At 50.7% G+C, this 24,111-nt stretch overlaps 2 protein-coding genes across 2 annotated transcripts in view; both read right to left on the reverse strand.

Annotated features, from left to right (window-relative positions):
- Positions 1-24,111, reverse strand: part of LOC102065316 (uncharacterized) — a 603,976-nt gene that overhangs the window by 56,397 nt on the left and 523,468 nt on the right. The gene's annotated exons all lie outside the window — the stretch shown is intronic.
- On the reverse strand, positions 4,397-5,329 carry LOC141728059 (olfactory receptor 14A16-like). Its single transcript, XM_074534364.1, has one exon. The coding sequence runs from the start codon at positions 5,327-5,329 to the stop codon at positions 4,397-4,399; it is 933 nt and encodes a 310-aa protein (XP_074390465.1).

Consider the following 24,111-nt stretch of genomic DNA (forward strand, 5'->3'; position numbering starts at 1 on the left):
AACTTCAGAAATATTGGTCAACTTCTTGCACCTCAAAGCATTAAACCAGTCAAATGAGAGGTTGTCATGGTTTGACACTGGCACAATGCCAGTGCCCCCATGAAAATACCCTCTCCCTGGTTTCTGCTGTGAGATGTGTCCAGGAATAAGTCAAGCAGGCTCCAACTTTGAAATAAAGAAAACTTTATTAACTAAACTACAAGTAAAAAGAAACACACAGGGAAAATGAAAACCTTACAAATACATTTCCTCCTCCCCCCACCAAATTTCCAATATGTTTATCCTTCAAATCACCGACTCTCGGCCCATCACGACCCTGTAGATAATCAATTCTCAATTCATCAAGAGGAGAGGAGTCCCTCTTGTGCCATAGTGACCTCTTCCTTTCATGTCCAGTACTTTCACCACTGAACATGAACCAGAGATGTTTCTAGAGTCATCTTTTAAGGATGTTTTGTCTCAATCCAAAAAGAGCGCAGTCTCAACTTAGGGACATCTGTCCCCCCCAAATTTCACCCCCTGGGGCCGAGGGGTACCAACACTGAACCCTTTTGTTTCTGAACCATTGCCTCCCCCTGGATGCAGTCTCTGTGTCACAAGGCACATGGTGCTGTCCATGGCTATACAAGAAGAGTCCAGCAAGTCACTCCATTATCTCTTCACACCTAAGATTCTTCTCTATTCTTCCAACATCTCTCACTGGCCCAGACCTCCATTACACTTGCCCATTTCCTTCTTCATCTTCCACTATATCTCTCTTCTAGAAAAGGTTAATATTCCATGAAGTTTTCATTGTCCAAAAAGGGGTCAAAACTCCCACAAGCGGCCGGATGCCTTCTTGCTGCAAAACCCACCCCCTTCTCCGCAGGTCGGGCTGTGCCACCAACACACGATATCAAATTTCAAGGTAACAGTCCCAGGCAGCAACTCTCTCTCTCTCTGTCTCTCGGGAGGAGACTGCCCGATACATCCCAGTGCTTCTCTCGCTTCCATCCTTGGGCCAGGCCTACCTCCCATATCTGTCCAAGGCCTGGCCTACTTCACGGCCGCTTAGCTTTCCCCTCCCCCCGCCATGCCGACAGCTGGGATGGGGGGAGAGATTCAAACTCTTTTCTGCTGGAAACCCAAGAGAGCTTCCCAGTGGAGTGCTCTGCTTTTTGACCCCTGTGTTCTCACAGGCGTATCCAATGTCCTCAGTGGCCACACCAGGTGCCAATATTCAATTCTGGGCCAGCCTCTGTGAGCCCAGCCCAACTCCCTGCAAGCTCTGCCAGCTGCCCTGAGCTCTGGGCAGCACCAAGGGCCTCTCCCCAGCCCAGCCCAGCCGGCTCTGGCCCCACAGCTCTGCTCAGGCCAGGCTGCTCTGGGCACTGCCCCACGGCCTCAGCCCCTGGCAAGGGCACAGCAGCAGCTGCAGCTGCCACAGAACTCAGCCCCAGCCATGGGGGAAGGTGCTTGGCCAAGGCCAAAGGAGGCTCCCTGGCTGCCCTGCTCCCCTCTGCCTGAGGTGCAGAGAGCTCTGCAGCCCCTGCTGCCATCCCATCTGCCCAGGGCAGCACAAGAGCCGTGGCCTTGGGGCCCTCAAGAGCTGCTCCTGCTCCAGGCCCAGGGCCCATCCCAAAGCTGGGGCAGCTGCAAAACTGTGCCCATTTCTGTTCATTGCTGCTCTGATGGGGATGGATCCTCAGCCACTTGGAGTTTGCTGTTGAATTTTACTCCTCTAGAGGCCTCTTCTTTCTTGAGCTCTTCAGTTTAGGAATTTAGTGACAAAGGCTCATAAAAAATAGTTCAAAACAGTCAAACAAGAAAAACCCTTGGGAATAATTTAAGTTTCAAATTCTTCTGTGGTTAATTAGACAAATTTCAGAAGTGTATTGAAAGTGAATCTGCTATATTGAAAAAAAACCAAAACAGCAGAAGCAATTGTTTTGACAATTATTCTTTCCTGTTCACAGACTGCTATCAGCAATGTCCAATTGATATTGACCCCCAGTACTTTCTAATGCAGTCTGAACAGATATGAAGATCAAGACCCTTTATGGCTGACAATCAATAACACTTTGTCCCCACTCCTTCCCCACCATTTCCCTCATCCAACCCCTGGCCCTCCTATGGATCTGGAATGGTGTGGCCAGCGGGAGCAGGGCAGGGATTCTTCCCCTGTGCTCAACACTGGTTGGGCAGCAGCTGGAGTGCTGTGTCCAGTGCTAGGCCTTTGATTTAGGAAGGACATGGAGGGGCTGGAGCGTGTCCAGAGAAGGGCAACAAGGCTGGGGAGGGGTCTGGAGCACAAGTCCTGGAGGAGCAGCTGAGGGAGCTGGGGTTGTTTATCCTGGAGAAGAGGAGGCTCAGGAGAGACCTCATCACTCTCTACAACTCCCTGACAGGAGGGTGCAGCAAAGTGGGCATCAGACTCTTTTTCCAGGGAACAGTGACAGGACAAGAGGACACAACCTTCAGCTGCACAAGGGGACGTTCAGGCTGGACATTAGGAAATATTCTCCTCACGAAGGGTGATTGGGCATTGGAATGGGCTGTCCAGAGAGATGTGTGAGTCACCAACCCTGGAAGTGTTTAAGGAAAGACTGGATGTGGCACTCAGTGCCATGGTCTGGGTGACAAGGTGGTGTTGGGTCCCAGGTTGGACTTGATGCTCTCCAAGGTCTTTTCCAGCCTGGTTGATTCTCTGATGATTGCGACAGTGCAGGGGCTTGGGGAAGCAAGGGACCATTGTGACACTGCAGGGCCTGGTGGCACTAAGAGGACCATGGTGACAATGTGTACGACATGGCAGCCCAGAGCCAAGGGGCCATTGTGACACTGTGGGTCTGAATGGAAGCAAGGAGTCCATTGTGACAGTCTGGGTCCTGCTGGAACCACAGAGGCCACTGTGACTCTGCAGGGCCTTGTGGAACCAAGGGGCCACTGAGCCGCTGCAGAACCAAGGAGACCCTTGGGAGAGGCTGAGGATAATGGAATCAAGGGGCCATTGCTCCATTACAAGGACTCTGGGAACTGAGGGAACAACTGTGACACTGTGGTCCCCCGTAGAACCAAGGGTCCCTGGTGACACTGCAGGATCTTGTGTCACCAGGGCTCCATTGTGACACTGCAGCACCAAGAAATTCATTGTGGCACTCTGAGGCCTCAGGGAACCAAGAGGCCACTGGGACCCTGCAGAGCCTTGTGGAACCATGCAGAGCATTGTGACAGAGCAGGACCTGGTGTCATGATGAGGCCATTGTGACACTGCAGGGCCCCATGAAACCAAGGGGCCAGTGCTGCTCCTCAGGGACTCCTGGAATGAAGGAAACATGTTGGACACCGTGGTGGCCCTTGGGACCAAGAGGCCATTGTGACACAGTAGAACAAAGGAGAGCATTGCTGCACTGCCAGACCTCATGGAACCAAAGATGGATTTTGACACTGCAGGGCCTAGGGATCCAAGGGTCTTTGTCAAACTGAGGGTTCCCAAGGAACCAAAGGGACATTGTGACAGTGGGAGGCCTCATGGGATCATGGAGACCATTAGGACACTTTGGGGCCTCATGGAACCCTGCTGACACCAAGTTGGCTTGGAGTGTTGATCTACTGGATGGTAGGAGAGCCCTGCACAGGGACCTGGACAGGCTGGATCCAGAAGCCAAATTCAAAAAGTGATGTTTAACAAGTCCAAGTGCCGGGTCCCTCACTTTGGGCAGCCCCTTGCTGGGCCAAACAACCCCTGCAGCACTACAGGCTGGGGACAGGGTGGCTGGACAGTCACATGGACAACTTTTGGCTGTTTACGGGGCTTTTCTGTGCTGAGCATTGGCCTGGGCGTGTTCTTGAGAGAGCCTGGGCAAGGAGCCTGGAGCCCCCAGGGCCTGGCCTGAGGTGTCAGCGCTGCCCTAGCAGTGCCCATGGCCTGTCCCTGCTGCAGCCCCGGCACTGCCACCCCCAGGGCTGTGCCCGGCCCCAAGAGCACTCAGGCCCTGCAGCAACACCAGGGCCACCAGGGCAGCGGGGCAGGGCCATGGCAGCAGCACTGGCAACACCAAGTGCCGCTGCTGCTAGGCACAGCTGCTGGGCCAGCACTGATCTGACCCCAGCTCTGCACACAGACATTGCTGCAGCAGCTCCAGAGAAGGCTACAAAATGGCATCTCTGCAGAAAACTTTGCTGGGAGATCCTTTAGTTCCTTTAAAGCCACCAAGAGCACAGCTCCCCATTGAAACAGGCTGTGGGCACAAGGAAGGTGGAGAGAAACACAACGAGAAATGCCACAAACAATGACATTTATTTGTAGATAATATGAAAAAACTAAAACAAAGAAAAAGAACTTCCAAAATGAAACCAACAAGAAGTATCCAAGATGAATTTTATTACATGTAATTTGCAGAAATTTGCCGTCCGTTTATTGTTTCTGAAAGCATCCAGTCATCAGTCTCCAAACTGCAGCCTTGAGCTCCTGGTTCCTCAGGCTGTAGATGAGGGGGTTCAGGGCTGGAGGTACCACCGAGTACAGAACTGACACTGACATATTAAGTGATGGGGAGGAGATGGAGGGGGGCTTCAGGTAAGCAAATGTGCCAGTGCTGATAAACAAGGACACCACAGCCAGGTGAGGGAGGCAGGTGGAAAAGGCTTTGTGCCGTCCCTGCTCAGAGGGGATCCTCAGCACAGCCCTGAAGATCTGTACATAGGAGAAAACAATGAACACAAAACAGCCAAATGATAAACAAAGGCTAACTACAATGAGCCCAAGTTTCCTGATGTTTGAGTGGGAGCAGGAGAGCTTGAGGATCTGAGGGATTTCACAGAAGAACTGGCCCAGGGCATTGCCATGGCACAGGGGCAGGGTAAATGTATTGGCTGTGTTCAACAGAGCATTGAGAAAGGCACTGGCCCAGGCAGCTGCTGCCATGTGGGCACAAGCTCTGCTGCCCAGGAGGGTCCCGTAGTGCAGGGGTTTGCAGATGGACATGTAGCGATCATAGCACATGATAGTAAGGAGGGAAAGCTCTGCTGAGATGAAGAACAGAAAGAAAAAGAGCTGTGCAGCACATCCTTTGTAGGAGATGTTCCTGGTGTCCCAGAGGGAATTGTGCATGGCTTTGGGGACAGTGGTGCAGATGGAGCCCAGGTCGCTGAGGGCCAGGTTGAGCAGGAAGAAGAACATGGGCTTGTGCAGGTGGTGGCCGCAGGCTACGGCGCTGATGATGAGGCCGTTGCCCAGGAGGGCAGCCAGGGAGATGCCCAGCAAGAGGCAGAAGTGCAGGAGCTGCAGCTGCCGCGTGTCTGCCAATGCCAGCAGGAGGAAGTGCCTGATGGAGCTGCTGTTGGACATTTGCTGTGCCTTGCCATGGGGACCTGTTCATGGAGACAGGACAGGGACAAGTCAGCAGACGCTGCTTTGAGCCAAACCTGAGCCATTACCTGCAGACTGTCGCACTTGGACACACCAAGCCTTGTTCTTGCTCTGGTACAACCTTCACCCAGGTCCCTACCTGAGCTCCAGTTGTCCAGGCTGAGTGTGCAGGAGCAGCCAGGCCTGTGCCTGGAGGATCCCGAGGAGCTATCTCTGTCTCATTGCCCTGGGCTTGTGGCCATGGGGCAGAGGGATGAGGATGGATATTCAGGATTTTTCAGGGGAATCACTCCTAATGCGGACAGGCTTGGTAGCATCTGCACTCCCATTTCTAAAGGAAATAGATGGCAGGAGTTGGTTTTAGGAATTGTTTTCCTACCCACACATCATTCCTGGCTCTCTGAGGACAGAAAACCCCAGCATTCTTGCTGCACTCAGAGTTTGCCACTGGGATGGATGGGAGAGCCAAAGGATTACTTGTGGCTCAGGGAAGTTGAGGGGTTCCATGGGCTTGTTCCCAGCTGCCCTGGCTTTGCACCTTTGGCTGCAATGAGAGCACAATCACACTCCTGGGTCACCCTGGGATAAACCAGACCCTGCCCAGAGCAGAGGAATCCCTGAATGTCTCACCCTCTCTAAAGGTCTCTGGGCAAGGCCTCAGCACCCCGTTGTGCCAAGGACACTCACGGCTCCCTTGGCAAACCCAGCAGCATTTCCTCACCTGTGGCAGCTCTGCCCTTCCCCGTGGGACATTCAGGGAACTCCCAGAGGCTCTGGCACAGATTTGCACTCAGGAGGGCAGCTCAGAGCTGGGAAGGGACAGCAAGGAGATCCCCGGCTGTGCCAATGATGGGATCTCAGGGAGGGGGCTCAGCTCATTCCCCTTTCCCACGGACTGCTTTGTCCACAGCCCCACAGGTGCCAGGGAAGCTTGGACACCCCATTCCAATGGACAGCCCTTCCTGGCAGGAATGCCAAGGGCAGTGCCTGACTCAGCTGCTGCAAATGCCAGAGCCTCCCTGAGAGCAGCAGATAACAGTGACAATATCAGGGCAGTGCAGAAACAAGAGAAGATGTTGTGGTGCTGTGCCTGAGAGGGCAGGGCAGAGACAGCCGGGCACTCAGGACAGTGTTCCTGTGCCCAGCTGTGCCTGGCACCTCCCACACACCAACAGTGCCCTCATCCTGCCCCCAGCACTGCTCTCTTCAGCCCCCTCTCCTTCCCTGAGCATCTCCCTGAGCCTGCACATTCTCTCCTGAGAGGAGCCTTGTCCCTGCCAGCGCTCACAGAGCCCATCCCAGCCTGTGTGCCCTGGCCGGCGCCCTACAGAAACCTGCCTGTGTGCAGGGCCCTGGCTGGGGCAGGCTCTGTGTGCAGCTGGGCAGGGGCAGCTCAGGAGAGCCCTGCTGAGCCCTGCAGAGGTGATGCTGCTGCTGTCCAGGGCTGAGGAGTGGCTGAGGGCCCTTTGGGAGGCTCCCAGCACAGAGACTGACCACCCAAAATTACAGTTCTGGAGTCTCTGTAAATGTTCAAACATTCCTTTGATGATCCTGTGTGTCCCTTTCAACTCAGAATGTCCTGGGATTCTGGGATTACAATTCCTGTTCTTCTTCTCTTATCCCCTTGTTTTTTATAATCAAAAGAGAAAAAAAACCCCCTTGCAACAGTGTTAAAAGAGTAAAGTAAAAACCAGACATTTATTGGATGCTTCCAGGTGTCCCACTGGGGATGGGGCACACCCGGACCCTTATTTACACAATTATTAAGGTTGCTTAATAAAGAAAATTTAACAGGAACATCCAATAGGAGATTCACTTACCCCAGTTACACACCCCTGGCTCAATCCATTGGAGTAAGTCCAAGGCTTCTTTGCCTTCAATTTTTGTTATGACTGCTCACATTCTGGTCAAAAAACACAATGTTCTTGTTGGTCCTGTTCCTGATAATAAGACTTTACAGGATACTATATGTATTGCATACTATATGTATTTCAGGAATGCATTTAGACAATCAGCTTATTTTTCTAAAATCAAAGAAAAAACTTAGGGAAAATAATAGAGTTAATAGAGGATTATAGTTATAGAAGTATATAATAGTAATAGAGTTCATTAAGAGTTTAATAGACTTAAATAAGGATTATGGATTTATAACTATGTAATAGTAATTTATAGAGCGACAAATATATGAAAAATGTATAAAATAAAAAAATCTTTTTGTCATCACCCCAACGTTCCCATCCTTCTCCAAGCAGGAAATTGAAAACATTCTCAGAAAAGCTCCTGATCTTTACATCAATCCCAGGCTTACCTTCTTTGGGAAGTGCCCTCTGGAGATGTACCCAGGCTGGTCTGGAGCTGGGAGCAGCCTTGCCCCACCAGCCCCCCTCAGCAGCATCCCCTGCCCTGCTCAGGGTGGCTCCTTCCCCCCACAGCTTCTCCCCAGTGCTGGGAGCAGCTGCCAGGGCTGGCTGAGAGCTGTCCCTGGCAGGCAGCAGAGTCCCTGCCCCAGCACAGCACCCTGGGCTGCAGGACCCTGCTCTGCAGGAAACCCCTGGGCACCCCTGGCTGCTCTGCACAAGAGACAATCAGAGAATGTACTCACAGGGTCTGTAGGCATTGGGATGTTCCAGCTTTAGGAGATGGCTCCAGGAGCTATAGCTACATTGTCCTGCAGCCAGAGGTTCCTGTGCCAGGGGCTGACAGTGATTCTGCCCCAGGCACTTCTCAGCACCTTCCCAACCCTGACTGATTGAAGCTCTCTGTGCCTCTGTGCTGTGTCCGGGGTGGCTGCAGGCAGTGCCCCAACCCTGCTGGGCTGGCAGAAGAGCTGCTCATCAAGAGAAATGTGCTTTTGAAGCTTTGCTTGGTTACCAGGAGCTGCCTCTGTGCCAGGAGCCCAGCCCAGCTCAGCAGCACAGACACAGCACAAGGACTTTAATGAGCCTCTGGGGCTTTGTGCTCAGGCCCTGAGCATCACTCCCTGAGAGGGAGCTGAAGAAACCTCTCAGGAACTCCAAGTCAGAATCCAACTGCAAAGTTTCTTGGACTTTTAATGGGTCCCACTGAGAGACGTGACTGAGAAAGTGTCCCCAGGCCCCAGGCAGAGCAAAGAACTGCAGGCAGTGATGACAGGCGGGGACAAAGAGAAGCCAAGTCTTGGTGCCCTGGGGCACAGCAGGATCTGTGCCACCAAGGGCTGTGAGGAGACACCTTGTCCTGAGGCCCTGGGGCCTCCTGGCACAGCCCCAGCCAGGCTGGGCACTGTCAGCCCCTTGTCCTGCCCTCAGCATCCCCCCCTAGCCCACATCCCAGTGGCCTCAAGGATCTGCTGGAAGGAGTCCCTGGGGAGTCTTGCTCAGGAATGGCCCTGGGGGCTCCTTCATGCTCCCTGCAGGGACTGCAGGTGTTTCAAAGGACTTTGGGTTTGGCTTTTGCCTTGGAGTCTCTGAGAGGCTTGTGCAATCATGGCCTCCAATTATCTGCTGTAATTAGTCCCTGAAGCGCCTTTCTCAGTAACAACACTCACTGGGGCTCATTAATACTTCAAGGTACTTCAGTTATTTTAGGGTACTTGGTGTTTCCCTTTTGATACAGATTCTGTGAGAAGTTTGTGCAATCATGGCCCCAGTTACCTGCTTTAATTAATCCCCTGAGAGCTTTGCACTGACACTCGTTAGGGCTCATTAATGCCTTGAGAGACTCAAGGATTTTAAGGTACTTTATGGATTTCAGAATACTTTTAGGTACTTTTAAGATTTTTCCTTCCCACACTGAGTCTCTTTTTTCATGAGTTTTCATGCCATTCTGGCCTCCAGTTGTCTTGTCCAAGGAGTCCATGAGGAGTCTGTGTTGGGTATCTTCCACCTTTCTGTTTTACAACAAAGATGGAACTGAAAGAATTTTGTAAGACTTTCTAAAAGCATCCAAACAAACATGGAACAATTAACAATTGAAAAAAAACAACCACTAAGAGAAATAATAGTCCTGTTTTAGCTAGACATCATCCAACCCTTTAGTCCTCAGGATTGGAAGAGTTTTTGACCCAGTCTTTGTTTTCCATTTGAAGCTTCTTGAACCCCTCCTTCAGTACCTGAATGCTCTTGTGGATTGACTCACTGTGGCTGGAAAGGTTCATGCAACACTTGCCCTCAGAGTTTGCACAGCCATGCCCATGTGCCCAGAGTAAAAACTCTATTGCTGTTCTGCAAGGTGGCATGTCTGATGGTCTCTATGTCTGAGAGCAAGCCATTCAATATGTGGGAGGTAACATTGGTTTGCTTACTTAAGAGGCACCCAAGATGGTGTTACTGTCCTAAAGCTTTAGCTGCAGCCACCCAAGGTTGTCCAGATTGGGGGTGCTACCATCTGATACCTGGATTAAAGTTTTCAAAGCCATCTCTTTGATATCATTCAATTCTTCTCTGGGGATATCTGCTGCTTGATCATCTCGTAGGCTGTGTCGTCCTTCTCCAGCTAGATGGTTGATTGTCAATTCCCCCCTTGCCTCATTAGTAGCATAGTCTGCTATTAATTGATTTAGTAAATGCTTCCATCCCCCTTCCCACAGGGTGTATTCTGTAGGTGACAACAACATGGTCATAATATATTTTAAATCCTAGCAGGTTAGGACATATGCTGTAAACATGGGCCTCATTAGGCCATTTAAACAAGGTAAGTGTTTCCTATGGTTTTTAGCTGCCCTACAGAGCTCCTTGATTTCCTCGTAAACCAATGGCTGATACCTGGGATTCTGCCCTCTTCTTTCATAACATACCAGGGCCATGAGGAGTTTCAAGGCTATTTGTTGTCTCCTTCCTTAACTGTAGGCATGGTCCAGGGTGGACAGGGTGATTGACAGTGGGGCATGTCCCAGTCGTGGGCGTGGAGTCTGAAGGTTCATTCAGGGCAGAAGAGAAGGTTGTGGTAGCAGGAAGTAGAGGACCCAAGATAGAGGGAGGATGTTTGGGCTCCCGAGCCACATTCGGACTCCTTCTGTCTTGAGTCTCCAGAGCATGATGCTCCAAGACCATGTGGCTATTGCCATCTTGGACCATCATGGAAGGTCTGAGAAAGGCAGGTTTGGGGGGTGGTCCCAAGTTAGGAGTGACCAACGGATTGAGTTTTCAACACACTGCTTGCTGGTCAAAGGTCGTGTGGAAGATGGGGAGCATGTGGGGTGCAGTGGTGCGCGTGGGCGTACATGGCCCTGGATCCGGCTAGCTGGTGAGGGGCGAAGGCTGGTGCCCCTGCGCATCTGAAGCCAGCCCCCCTCGGTGTCTTGGCCTCGGGCTGAGCTGGCTGATAGCTCGGAGCGGCGCGATGTGAGACGAACTAGGAGGCGACCACTTGCTGGAGGTAAACTGTCGGTTTATTGCAGAAGCACCAACGAGGAGGGGAACCACCCAGCAAATGGCCCCGAACAGGGGGCAGGAGAGGGTTTTAAGGGAAAAGGGGGGAAAAAGGCAGGGAAACCCAGCTAACCAATAGTAATACATATTTGGAGGTGCGAAACATAATTGATATACCAAAGTAACCAACTGTTATGAAATATAGGAGGGGCTCCGGGGCTACAGCCAACCATAACTCCCAGAGAAAAGAAAATTCTCGAAGCCTGGGAGGAGAAGGGGGTGATTGACTGGGCCCAGGGAGGAGACAACTTTCACTTATAAGGGAAACCAGGGGATATCGGCAACTAAGAACAGCGAGGTTACCATAGCAACCTAACTGACAGGGTAGCAGCGGCGGGAACTAACAGGGAAGGAAGAAACCATTTAACACAGAAAATGGGGGAGCAAACTGACAAACTTAAGAACACACTACAGCACAGTGGGGTCCCTTTTGATCAAAAGTTGTACAGTTTAAAAGTCACTGAGTCCTAAAATTAAGTGGTATGGATTTAATCAGCAAAGGCCTCTGGAAAGCTTGTAATGATCCACTTCATGATTGATTTTAATTCATTCTTTGAAAATATTATGTCATGGTCAGTGAGAATTAAAGCATCCATATATGCTCCTTTCTACTTTGGACATCTGGCTGCCCATTTTTCTCTTTCTCTTCCTTACAGGGAAGAGCCGCTGGAACACCCCAAATCAATTATGGGATGTGCATGCATATTGTAAAAACACAGTGGCAAAATGGGCAATAAATGTCTTGCATTTCCCCAAACCCACCTGCAATCCTGTGCAGTTGAAACCGTTGTCATCCCTGTCGATCCTGGGAAAGAGCCCTTGAAGCAACAATGAATCTGCCGGGCCCGGACCAATCCAAAATCCCGGGGAGCACTGGCCTAACCAACAGCTAACCCTAGCTGACGTGACTGACACAGGCAGCCGTGAATGTCATGGTCCCGGTTTGGGTGCCAAAGTCACAATGAAGGTGGCTGTGACAAACCTCTCTGGTTCCCTGACTTCAGGGCGAGGGTGGCGAAAATGAAAAGGAGCACGATCAATGGAGTTGCTTAAAAGGAACTTTAATAACAGGGTGAGAAACAATAAACATGGAGAAGTTGAGCACAGTATGAGGGGCAGGATCCAAATACTCATGACAAAGGGGAAGCAACAACATGTACACTTGGGGGTAGAACACTCTAGAACAATAACCATATAGGGTAAACAAGTAACCAATAGGGGAGTAGAACTTGGACAAGTTATTATAGCAACACTAAAGGCTTATGGGGGAACTCTCAAGCTCACCCTATGTTAAACGAATGATTCCTAGGACTTGAAATTCACGCTCAGTTCTTTTGGGATAAAATCTGACTGACTGAGTTTCACCTGGACTAAATACCGCACCACTGCCTTTGCACTGGCCCCTTGGGACCATGTGGCCCAACAGAGCCACAATGATGTCCTTGGTTTCACGAAGCTCTACAGTGTCACAATGGTCCCTTGGATCCATGGTGCTCTGCAGTGTCACAATGGCACCTTCATTTCCCAAGGCTCCCAAATGTCACATTGCTCTCCATAGGAATGAGACCATGGAGCCCCATGTTTCAGGAGCTGATGAACAGCAACCACCAGAGGCCAAGGCAAGCCTGACCTGTCTGTCCTGGCGAGTTTGCTTGGACCAACCCTTGGATATTTGAAATTATGAATGTGGAATCCTAATTGTGTTCCAGTGTTTTTTCCAAAGCATTGACGTGTGAATTTGCATCATTTTGTGAACCCATAAGTCTACTGCAAGCTGTTAGCATCTGTGTAACTGTTGGAGGCTGATCAGGCAAAGCTAAAATAATTTTTCTACATTCATCATTAGCATTTACATAAGCAAGATTTTGAATGATATAAGAGAGGGCTTGTTCATCTGGACATTGCCTTTCAACAACTTGAGTTAATCTATCCAAAAAAGAACCATAAGATTCAGTTTCACCTTGTTTGATCAGTGGATAAGAACTTAAATGTGAGCCAGCAGGCTCAAGTGAAAGCAAGGCCTTTCTAGCAGCATCTTTAATGTCTGCTAAAACAGGCCGAGGCAGTTCAACTGCTTGATTTTCAGGCCTATTATAAGGTGAATCACCAGCTAATTGAGCAACATCTAGATCGGCATGATCAGTATCTGCATATCCTTCAACCAACTTGTTAAGTAATTTTTTTCCATTGTAATTCCCATAGTAGGTATTGTGAATTGGTTAAGATCAGAGATGCCACATTCCTGCAATCAGCAGGAACTAAATCATAAGAGTTAAAAATATTTTTCAACACACTATTAAAATAGGGAGAAGAAAATCCACTTTCTTTCAAAGACTGTCGTAATTCCTTTATATCATGGTGATTGAGTCTTTCATATTTTGGATTTCTATCATTTCTTCCATATTTTACAGGTAAGGCAAGATATTGTTTCTTTAAATCCGAATCTTTTTCTAATTTCTGATTAATGTATGACCAATCCAGTAATTTTAATGGAGAATCAAAATTGTCACTTTGATCAATGACAGTATGAACATTCCCTTTGCTTCTAATCAATATATTCTCCGATCCTGAAAAATCATTAAATCCAAACCTTCCAGTCACTCTGCCCCTGACAGGAACACTGTGCTCTTGTCTGGGAATTCTGCCAATTCCGGGAGCTCGGCCAGCTCCAGGACCTCGGCCAGCTCCGGGAGGCCGGCCAACCTGATCATGAGAACACGCCTCTAAATTTTTTGCAGAAACCTCCAAGCAACACGCCCTCCTTGGGACCCTGCCATGAAAGGCAGGGGTGGACTCCAACAAACAACACGCCTCCCCCGAAGCCCAGCCCAAAGGGGCCGAGACAGAGGCGTGTTCCCCTGTTCTGGGAACATTGCCACATTTTAACCTTGAATTCGCTACTTTACCACAAGTTTCACATTGTCTCCCTGCCAAGTAAAACTCAGCTGGAGAGTCCCCAAATCCAGGTCTTAAACTTACATGGTTTTGTTTTAAAATACAAGAATTAGGATCATAACATTTTAAAAACTCAACCCGTGTTTTTTCAGGTTTTTGAGAGTTATCCATCCTTTCAAAGGACTCCACCCTTTGAATTAAAGCAAATTTTTTCTTTCTCTGTATCTATGGATTGACAAACACCAGAAAAAACATGTTTTTGCTTAAATGAAAAAGAATTCCCAGAATCCCCAGGCATCCGACATGTTTGCATTGAACCCGGAACCAAAATTTCTCGAGTGGAAGAAACACCCTCAGCTTCCACTTCAGGCATAACAGAATCTAAATCAGTTTTCAGTGTCCCTGCACAAACAATCTTAGGAAACACATTCACTTTTTCATTTACATTTTCTATACATTTTGTCCCTTCCCCCTTACAAGAGTCACATATTTTTACGTTAACAGAACAACGCGACGAAGAGTCCGAAAAAGTCTCATTCTTTCCCAGAGAGAGAGAAGGAAGACTTTTCCCAGTGGAGTTCAAATCAACATTTGAAACAACATTTGTTACATTCTCCGAAACACACACAGTCTCAGGTTTACTGGGATTTAAAGAGACAGAGCCAGAAGCTTTGTTTTCTGAGTCCAAGTTCACCTTAGAAGTCGGCATAATTGCTTTTAAGCTTTCATCTTTTTTAAGAGAGACTAAATTATATATTCTCCAGTTTATCTGATCCCAAAAATGAAAAGTAAAGGCAGACTGTAAATTTAAATCTTGCGTATTTTTTTTAACCCATATAAGTAAGTTTTTAAGTTCAGTTTTTGAGACTTCAGAAAGACCTTTTTCTTGTAACATTGTCTTTTGATACAGTCTCTTGTAGCATCCAACTTTTGATAACTTTGTTCCCATTTTCGTTTTCTTGTTACCCAAGCCTCTCCCAAGAAAAGTTACTTACAAATTCCTTGGCTTGGGCGGGAGAGATGATACAGCATCCTCTTGATTAACACTTGAATCTCCAGTGGCCGGGAAATCCACGATTTTTCTTTTTTCTTCTAATCTACGTCCTCGAACAGGGCTTCCTGACACAGGGCACCAGTTGTCGAGGCACCAGGGCAGTTATAGATCCAATGGTGTCAGGAACCCACTTCTTAAAAGAGGAACCCACTTGCCGCAGCAAAAAGTCCAAATATGGACAACACTGGACAAATTCAGACCAGCCTTTCTATTTATTACTACATCAGCCTCAGAACATTGTTAGATGTTAACAGCATGCTGGCCTAATGGAAAATGCCCCTGAAGGTGGGGTAGAACGGAATGACATAAAATCATCTCAGTTTAGATTTCAGTCAATCACACCAAAACAAGACATATTGACAAGCTTTCCATCCAACCTTATAAAACATACGTAATAGTAGTTAAAACAAAGACTGGTTCATAAAAGACAAAGAACAGAGCTCTATTCACAGTAACCTTCTAAAGATATACATTAAATAAACTTGTTGCCATCCTAAAGCGAAATCTACAAAGTCCTATTGTTATTTGTCACGTCTACTGCCTGGGAAACTTTTCTGCTTGCTTGGAAAACTTTTCTGCTGTAACAGAACTTCGGGCCACATCCTGAGGCCTAAATACTCTTCTTTAACCATTTCCTAAAAACCCTCTAACTTTATGGATTCCCACAGCCACAAGCAGCCCCCTGGCAGCCGCCTTGATCCTGACAGAGTTGACTTGCAACATGCATCCTGGGCACTCTGGAACTGACAGCATCAGTGTTGTTGGAAACTAAAATGCAGGGGCTTCTCAGATCTTTGGGCCTGTTAGCCAAGGCCTAGAGTTAAACACAGGATTTGGGCTGAGACCTTGGAAAGGGCTTCCAAACTTAGGCGCACAAGCGAGATTGCAGATTTATAATATAAAGCACAGGCATATTAAGCTAATTGGACTAAAGTTTCACCTTCTAGAATTTAAGATGTAGAAAAAATAGAAGTTTTAAATGTCACCCTGGTTTTTTAAGATTTTCTAAGCCTTCTGATGTTGACATTCTTGTAGTGAATTCTTTCACACACTTTCTGTAAATAACTCATTGTTTTTCATTCCTTTATGGAGGAGAAGAGAGTTGATGGACTGTTGGTTTGACCAGTGTCATTGCAGAGATGTCAAAGTCACCTTCCAATCCACTGTCACTTTTGTAAAACTATAAATATTGGAGTCAGAGAATAAAACTTCCCTTTTTTTCCCTTCACCTTGAGTGGTGGTGTGCTTGTGTTCTCTCGTGTCCTTCAGCGACATCTGGTGACCGCCGAAGTGTATTGCAGCCAAGGCTGAGACATGGACAGCAGATTGCGAGATTGGTGACATTTTCTCCCCCTCTTTTTGGTGTTTTGCCTGCTCTTCTTGGGGCAATGGAAGCCTCTGTGGTTTTCCAGGATGATTCCCTCATTTTGGATCTCTGGAGGGGGGTCCTGGAGTGTAAACAGGTGTCTGTTTCCTGGGATGATTTGGAGAGAATGCTTCTGTGGGCCCGAGAGCGAGGGTTTTTTTCGGACCCTGCGAAGGCGTTCGATAAGCAGGAGTGGTCTCTCCTGGGGGTCCACCTCATGGAGGCCCTCTTTGATGATTGCAGTGTGGACGTGGGACCGCTGCTGGTGCAGTGGAAGAAATGTGAGGAGCTTTGGCGGGGGTGTGGTTCTTGTACCCCTCGGAGTTCCCAGGGAAGCCCTTCTATCTCGGATGTGGATGAGGAGATTGAGCTCCTGTGTGATGTGGAGTCCCCCCTCCCCGCCCCACGACGGTGTGCTGGGGAGTGGCCATGGTTCGCCCGGGGTGGATTGGGCTCACAGCCAGCTGGTCCCAGGTCCGGGGGGCTCTCTGTGAATACAGGCTCTCTGTGAATACCGTCCTCGTTCTGCCTCGCCCTGTGCGGGTGGCGGGGCGGGGAACGGGTTGCCCTCTCTGTGTGCCTTCCCGGCCTTTAAGGGTCAACCTCCGCCCCGACTTGAGGCTGCTGCGGTGACGACTTGTTGTCCGAACTGCGGTGTGTCCACCACGTTCCCCTGAGCGCAGTGGGGGTGGGCTCTCCCGCCCCCGAGTCGGGTTCCTCAGCGGGGGGAGCGAATTCGCCCTCCTCCGGGACTGTGCAGCCTGCTGGGCATGCGCAGTCGGTGGAGGCAATCGGGGGCGGGACGTTGCACGCCTCTGGGTCCGCGCAGCCTGCTGGGCATGCGCAGCCGGTGGAGGCAGCCGGGGGCGGGGCGTCGGTCGGTGCTCCGCCCGGCCCCGCTCCGGTGGGCGGGAGGCCCGTCCCTCTCCGCTCGGTGGGGGCGGTGCCCGCTGCGGGACCTTGCGGCTTGGGACGGACTCTCATAGGGGGCGTACCCGGCTCCCTTGTGCCGCCCCGCAGTGACGCGGCTCCGCGGGCCGTGCCTCCCTCAGCATCCCAGCCTGCCCCCTTATCGGGGGATGGGGGCCTCGCACCGGTCTCGTCCTTGGCCGCGCCGGTTTCGTCCGGCGCCGTGCCAGATTTGCGGGCCGTGCCGGCAGCTGCGGCCGCCGAGGTGACCCATGGCGGGGCTGCAGCGCAGCAGGGGACTGGGGTGTTTACCTTTAGTGCAACTACTGACACGGCCGGCGGGAGGCCGGTGGGTGCCCGGGGCCATGGCGCTTTCTCGTCAGGTCTTTGGACGCTTCCTGCGTGCCAGGTGACCGTGCGTCCAAGGTACGCTGAACGTTTCTGGCCAGAGGCAAAAACCAAGACCGACGAGATAAATGAACATCTCTCCTCACGGCATCTGCAGGGTCGCGGGGCGGATTCCTTTGGCTCTGCCGGTGCTGCAGGGGGCGCAGGGACGAGTGGTGTTGCCCCGGCTCCTGGTCAGTCACTCCCTCTTGTCTCTGGGGGGCCCAAGGCTCGGGACACAGCAGGTGCGGTGGCTTTGCCAGGGGGTCCCCAGGCTTTCCCTGTGCTCAGGGGCGTCACTCATAACACCTATGAACACCTTGCATATAAGCTGGAGAAGGAACTCCGTGAAGCGGTTGCTCAGCATGGTTTGGGGTCTGCTGAGGTTATGCACATTCTTCGGAGACTTGCTAGGGACATGCTGACACCTCACAATGTCCGTTGTGTGGCACATTCTCTTTTTGACCCTGTGCAATTTGGTGTTTTTGAGACCAAGTGGTCTCGTCTGGTGGCCCAAGCGGTGAGGCGGAATGCTGCGCTGGCGCCGGAGGACCCCAGGTGTGGAGTTGTTGCTGACATGCTGATGGGGACAGAGCGTTATGAGGATGGTAAGGGGCAGGTTGGATACGATCCCCTTGTGCTTCAGCAATGCAAAACGCTGGGCATAGGGGCGATTGTGCAGACCCTAGAAATGGCTGCTCCGAAGCAGCCGTTTTCAACCGTTTTCCAGGGGGATGATGAGCCTTTTATGGTATTTGTGGGAAGGTTGATTGCGTCCGTGGAGAGGCAGGTGCCTGATCCTGTGGTGAGTGAAGTTACGATTGCACACCTTGTCAAGTGCAATTGTAATGAAGCCTGTAATAAGGTTATAGCGGCTATGCCTGGTGATCCTAGTATTTGGGTGATGGCAGAAGCCTGTGCAAACATCATTCCCTCACGTCAGAAGTTGGCTGCTGTGGCTGCCGCTGTGCAGCCGGTCTGGGCAGCACTGCAGGGCGGGCGGCCACAGCAGGGGAATGCGCAGGCCAGCAGGAAGCGGGGGAAGAAGGTGCAGAAGGTCAAATTCCCCATGTTCCTGTGCGGTTGGTGTGGTAGGCCGAATCACATGTCTAACGTTTGTAAGGTGACTGTTCATGTTAATGGCCAGGCTTTACTGGACTCGGGAAACGTGAAGCGGAGTGCGCAGCAGGAGGGGCGTGCTCAGACACAAGCTTCCCTCCAGACCCAGGTGCCGATGGAGGTCTCCTTTGCCGGCTTGCAGCCAGCACCCGTGGATCAGCAGGTGTGGATGTCTGCACCGCAGCAACAATTGTCTTAGACTCGTCTGAGATACGCAAGGTTCCCCTGGATGCCTTTGGTCCCTTGGGTGGGGGCATGAGTGCTCTCCTTATGGGGAGGTCCAGTGCCACCCTTCAGGGCCTCATTGTGCACCTGGGGCTCATTGATGCAGATTTCACAGGGCAGATTTGTGCCATGGTCTCCACACCCACTCCCCCTGTCACAATCCCAAAAGGGACGCGACTTGCTCAACTTGTGCCTTTTAAGTCTTCTGTTTGCAGGACAGCTGACCGGTCATGTGGAGCTGGTGGTTTTGGATCCACCGGGCCGCCTCAGGTTCATTGGACTGCTGTCCTGACCAAGGACCATCCCGAGATGCTGTGTACCCTGTCCGTTCCTGGTGGGACACTGTCGGAAATCCACCTCCGCGAGCTTCTCGACAGCGGTGCTGACGTCACTGTTCTCTCCCTTGCCACCTGCCCTCAGAGTGGCCCCTGGATCCAGTGGGGACATCTGTCGCGGGCCTGGGAGGGACGGCGCAATGTTACGTGGCCCAGCAGCCCATGCTGGTCACGAACTCAGAGGGACAGATGGCCTGGGTTAGGCCTCATGTTACTTCCACTCCTGCCAACCTCTGGGGGAGGGATGTTCTGTCTGCCTGGGGGGTGTGTATCGGGATGGATTTTTAAATGGGGCCACTGCAGTGAAGGGCGCAGAGTGTCCTACGCCTCCTATACGGTGGCTGGTGGACAAACCCGTTTGGGAGAAGCAGTGGTCCCTCCCTGATGATAAATTAGTCGCCCTTCGTAATTTGGTGCAGGAGCAGTTGGACCAGGGTCATCTGGAGCCTTCTAACAGTCCTTGGAATACTCCTGTCTTCTGTATCAGAAAGAAGTCTGGGAAATGGAGGTTGTTGCAAGACCTCCGGAAGGTCAATGCCGTGATGGAAAGCATGGGACCATTGCAGGCGGGCATGCCATCACCTACCATGCTTCCTGCAGGCTGGCCGGTCCTCATTGTGGATCTGAAGGATTGTTTCTTTTCGATTCCTTTGCATCCCGATGATAGACCGAAGTTTGCCTTCTCGGTGCCAGCAATTAACGAGGCTGAGCCTGCACAGAGATATCAATGGGGGACGTTGCCTCAGGGCATGCGTAATTCTCCTGCCATATGCCAATGGTATGTGGCCCGTGCCTTGTCTGGAGTTCGCAAGCAGTTTCCTGATGCGCGTCTGTATCATTATATGGACGACATTTTGGTGGCCGCATCCACCCAGGATGAGCTGCTGAGGATTCAGCCTCGGTTGCTCGATGCTTTGCATGCTCATGGACTGCAGGTGGCTCCAGAAAAGGTCCAACAGAAACCACCTTGGAAGTACATGGGGGTCAAGATTCTGGAATGGACAATCTGTCACCAGGAGGTGCAATTTGTGCATTCTGTGAAGACACTGAATGATGCTCAGAAATTGGTAGATGTCATCACTTGGTTACGTCCGTATTTGGGATTAGCCAATGCACAGCTGTCTCCTCTGTATGATTTGTTGAAAGGAGACTCTGATCTAAAGTCGCCTCGCACACTGACCCCTGAGGCGTGTAAGGCATTGGAGGTGGTTCAGCAAGCTGTTTCGGCTTGTCAGGTTTATCACATTGATCCCTCCGTGTATGTCACTGTGTTCATCACCACTCCAGATTTGCATCCCACAGGTATCATTGGTCAATGGAGTGACAAATGGTCTGATTCCTTGCACGTTCTGGAATGGGTTTTCCTGCCCCATCAGCCGCAGAAGACGGCAACTACATTGTTTGAGCTAATTGCTCGCTTGATAATCAAATGCCGACAACAGTGTTTGCAATTGATGGGTGCGGATCCTGCAGAGATCATACTCCCGGTACAACGGAAGGATTTTGACTGGAGCTTTGCAAACAGTGTGTCCCTGCAGAGTGCTCTGGAAAATTTTTCAGGGCAGATCACTTATCATGTGCCCAGCCATTGGCTGTTGCATATGGCAAAATCCACACAGATTTCTTTGCGGCCCAAGAATAGTCAGGAACCCGTGCAAGGACCCACCGTCTTCACTGACAGTTCAGGGAGAACGGGAAAGGCCATTGTCACCTGGAGGGATGGATCTGAGTGGCAGGTTCTGGAAGGCCATGAGGATGGGTCAGCCCAATTGGTTGAACTGAGGGCTGCTGTCATGGCATTTGAGAAATTTTCCCAGGAACCTTTCAACTTGGTCACGGATTCCGCCTATGTGGCTGACATCGCACAGCGGTTGGGTCGCACATTCGGTTTTGAAGGAGGTCAGTAATCCTGCCTTGTTTCATTTACTGAAGACCTTGTGGTGTGCCATTCAGGCCCGAGTTCATCCATTTTATGTTCTGCATGTGAGGAGTCACACCGATTTGCCAGTTTTTATAGTAGAAGGTAACGCGAGGGCTGACAAGTTGGCTAACCCAGCGGTGGTAGCGCCTCAGCCTGATACACTCGTGCAGTCCAAGGCATCCTGTGGGTTTTTCCACCAGAATGCACATACCCTGCAGAAGCAGTTTCAGCTGACGCCAACTGAGGCTGGTGACATTGTCGAGTCATGTGATGACTGCCATGCACTTGCTCTGCCTTTGCTGGCAGGGGTAAACCCCAGAGGTCTTAGGGCCTTGGAGCTTCGGCAGACCGATGTCACCCAGATTGCCGAGTTTGGCCAGCTCAAGTATGTGCATGTCACTCTGGACACGTTCTCCTCTGCGATGTGGGCTTCGGCTCACACTGGGGAGAAGGCCCGTGATGTCCTTGCCCACTGGAGGCAGGCCTTTGCTGTTCTGGGCATATGTTCTGCTGTGAAAACCGACAATGGTCCTGCTTACGCATCACAAAAGGTGTGGCAGTTCCTGCAGTTGTGGGGTGTCTTGCACAAGTTTGGTATCCCTCATTCTCCAACTGGTAAAGCTCTTGTAGAATGCGCTCATGGTACTCTGAAGCAGGTTCTACAAAAACGGGGAATGCAGGGTGAAACCCCGCACAGTCGGTTGGCAAAAGCTTTGTGCACAATCAGTCATCTCACTGTGCCACAGAACTCAAATAATCCTGTCATTTTAAATCACCATCTCTTGTTGCAGGCTGCAGACGACGCACATCAGCCCCGAGCGAAGGTTCGGGTGTGGAATTTAGTCAACAAACAGTGGGAAGGTCCCTATGACCTATGGTGTTCAGTCTGGGCCTCCCCAGCTGCCCTTGGTGCCATTTTTTTCTTCTCATGCTTATATCCTCTATGAAGAAAAGCTCCAGAATCTCACCCTTCCATGCCTCCCAGGCTACTCCTGTTCTGTCCTCAGTCTCTGCCCCACTGACCCCAGGGCTATCAGCTTCTACATCCTGGTTATGTGATGAGGCCTCCATCCTGGAAGATTTTGTGTCCTCTCCAAAGTCTGTGAAAATGGAAAAATAGTGATCAAAGTTATTTTCTCCCAAATCTTGCAGTGACGGAAGAAAGGTCAATATCTTTAAACTGAATGAGGGTGGATTTACATTTGTAAGAAGGAGGAAATATTTTACAATTATAAGAATGGCACAAAACTGCAACAGTTATTCCAGAGAAGTGGATTTCCCATCACAGGAATTCCCATTCTAGGAGCAGGAACTTTGTGCAGCCTGACCCAGTGAAACCCTCTCATCCCCAGGGACAGAATTCCTCTTCTGTGGGTTCTCTGATGTGCTGGGTGCCCTCACAAGGCTTCTGGCCAGAATTTCTGCTGAGGGTAGCCAGGCTGCTGCAGGGGCAGTGGCCTCACAGCCATCACCATGGCAGCCCTGTCCCCTGGGCCTGGCTCTCCCCTTTCCTCTGCCCCTGCCTTGGCTCTGCTGCCATGAAGAGTTTTGTCATTAATATCTTGTCCCCAGGGTGCTGGGGCCAATGGCTTCCCAGTCAGGCTCCTGGAGCAGAAGTGGCTTTTCAGAGCCCAGCCAGGAATGAGCCCTGAGGCAGCAGCTCTGCAGGGGTGGCCGCCAGGCCGGGCTGCCAAGGGAGGCTTCTGGCCATGGCCTGCAAGCAGCTGCTGCTGCCAAGGTGCCTTTGGTGCCTCAGGCTCTCCCTGGCACAGCTCCCAGCACGGCACTCTGCCCTTGTGCCCGAGGCCTTCCCTGTGCTGGGGCTGGCCTGGGGCTTTTCCTGCAGCGGGACCTGCCCTGCTCATGGCACAGGAAAGGCAGTTCCTGCTGGAGCAGGAGGCTCTGCCTGCAATGGGCTCCAACAACTCCAGCGAGGCCCTGCTGACTTCAAAATTGCTGGCTAGAGCACTATATTCTAATAATTGTTATAGCTCCTGAACTGTGGAGGAAATAACTCTGGTTAAGTTCTTTCTTCTAATCATGGTTAGAATCAATCAGAGTAATATTTATATAAATCTATTGGGTATTCCATCATTAATTCTGTGGGACAAATCGGGTTAAAGGTTCAATTCCATCTGTCCAATCCTTTACACCTTTGACAAAGTCTGGGGCTGGGATTGGATCCAGCCACTCCCAGTCTCCTCTCTTTGAAAAAATTTGAGAAGTCTAGGGGTCCTGCAGGGGTTTGAGGATCCATGGTGGCTGTTCAGTGTCATTTCTCCACCTCATGATTTAGCAGGAGTTTTTCCAATAAAGAAATAAAGATTTTTCCTGAAGCTCCCACTGTACACATGACAGGAACCCCTGTGAGTGTCTGGGACATCCCAGCTCTTTGGCAGCCTGGGGACTCCTGGGATGTCACAAAGGAGCCCCCATGAGTGCCTGTGACAGATCGGTGCCTTTGCAGCTCAAGGTGCCCTGGGATGTCACCGAGGGTTGTGGGGTAATGGGAGCCGAACACGGGGAAGGGGGATGAGCAGGGCTTTTCTTCAGTTCCCCGGACGAGGAGAGTGTTGTGAGCACTCTGTTCACCCAAAATGCCACGGTCGCTAATTTTGTCTCCCCGGAATTTACTGCTTCTTCTAATTTTGCCAAAACGGCTGCCCAAAGTCGTGGCTGTTTTGCAAGTTCTGGGGAAATTTCAGGGAACTTAGAGAAGACCCACTTAGTTAAAAATTTTAATTCTTGCTTGGGGGCCTTCTGGCCACCTCCAAGCAGTAAACCCTTAACAATATAGTAAACCTCCTTCTGGGATTTTCCCAAACTAGCACCCATAGTGCCTTTCTAGCACAGGAACTGCTGATACTAGAAAGGGGGAAAATTCCTCTGATGGTACAACCCCCCGCCTGAAAACAACAGAAACTGAAACAACAAGCCACTTTCCACAGCCCCTGCTCCCCCTACTGTCCCCAAGTCTGGGGCTTCAGTAAAAGGAAAAAAAAATTCAAGGAAAGAGGGTGGGAGGGTGGGTCCCCAAGGCAGGGCATGCACTCCCAGGGAAATTTTAAAAAGGCAAGGGGGAAAGTCGGAAAGGTCCCCAAAGCAGGGCCCGACCTTACCAATCCAGTGGAAGCAGCAAACG

Source organism: Zonotrichia albicollis, unplaced genomic scaffold, assembly GCF_047830755.1.
Source record: "Zonotrichia albicollis isolate bZonAlb1 unplaced genomic scaffold, bZonAlb1.hap1 Scaffold_83, whole genome shotgun sequence".
NCBI lineage: Eukaryota > Metazoa > Chordata > Aves > Passeriformes > Passerellidae > Zonotrichia > Zonotrichia albicollis.

Excerpts from the sequence above, each read along its gene's own strand:
- LOC141728059 (XM_074534364.1), bottom strand. The coding sequence starts at position 5,329 with ATGTCCAACAGCAGCTCCATCAGGCACTTCCTCCTGCTGGCATTGGCA.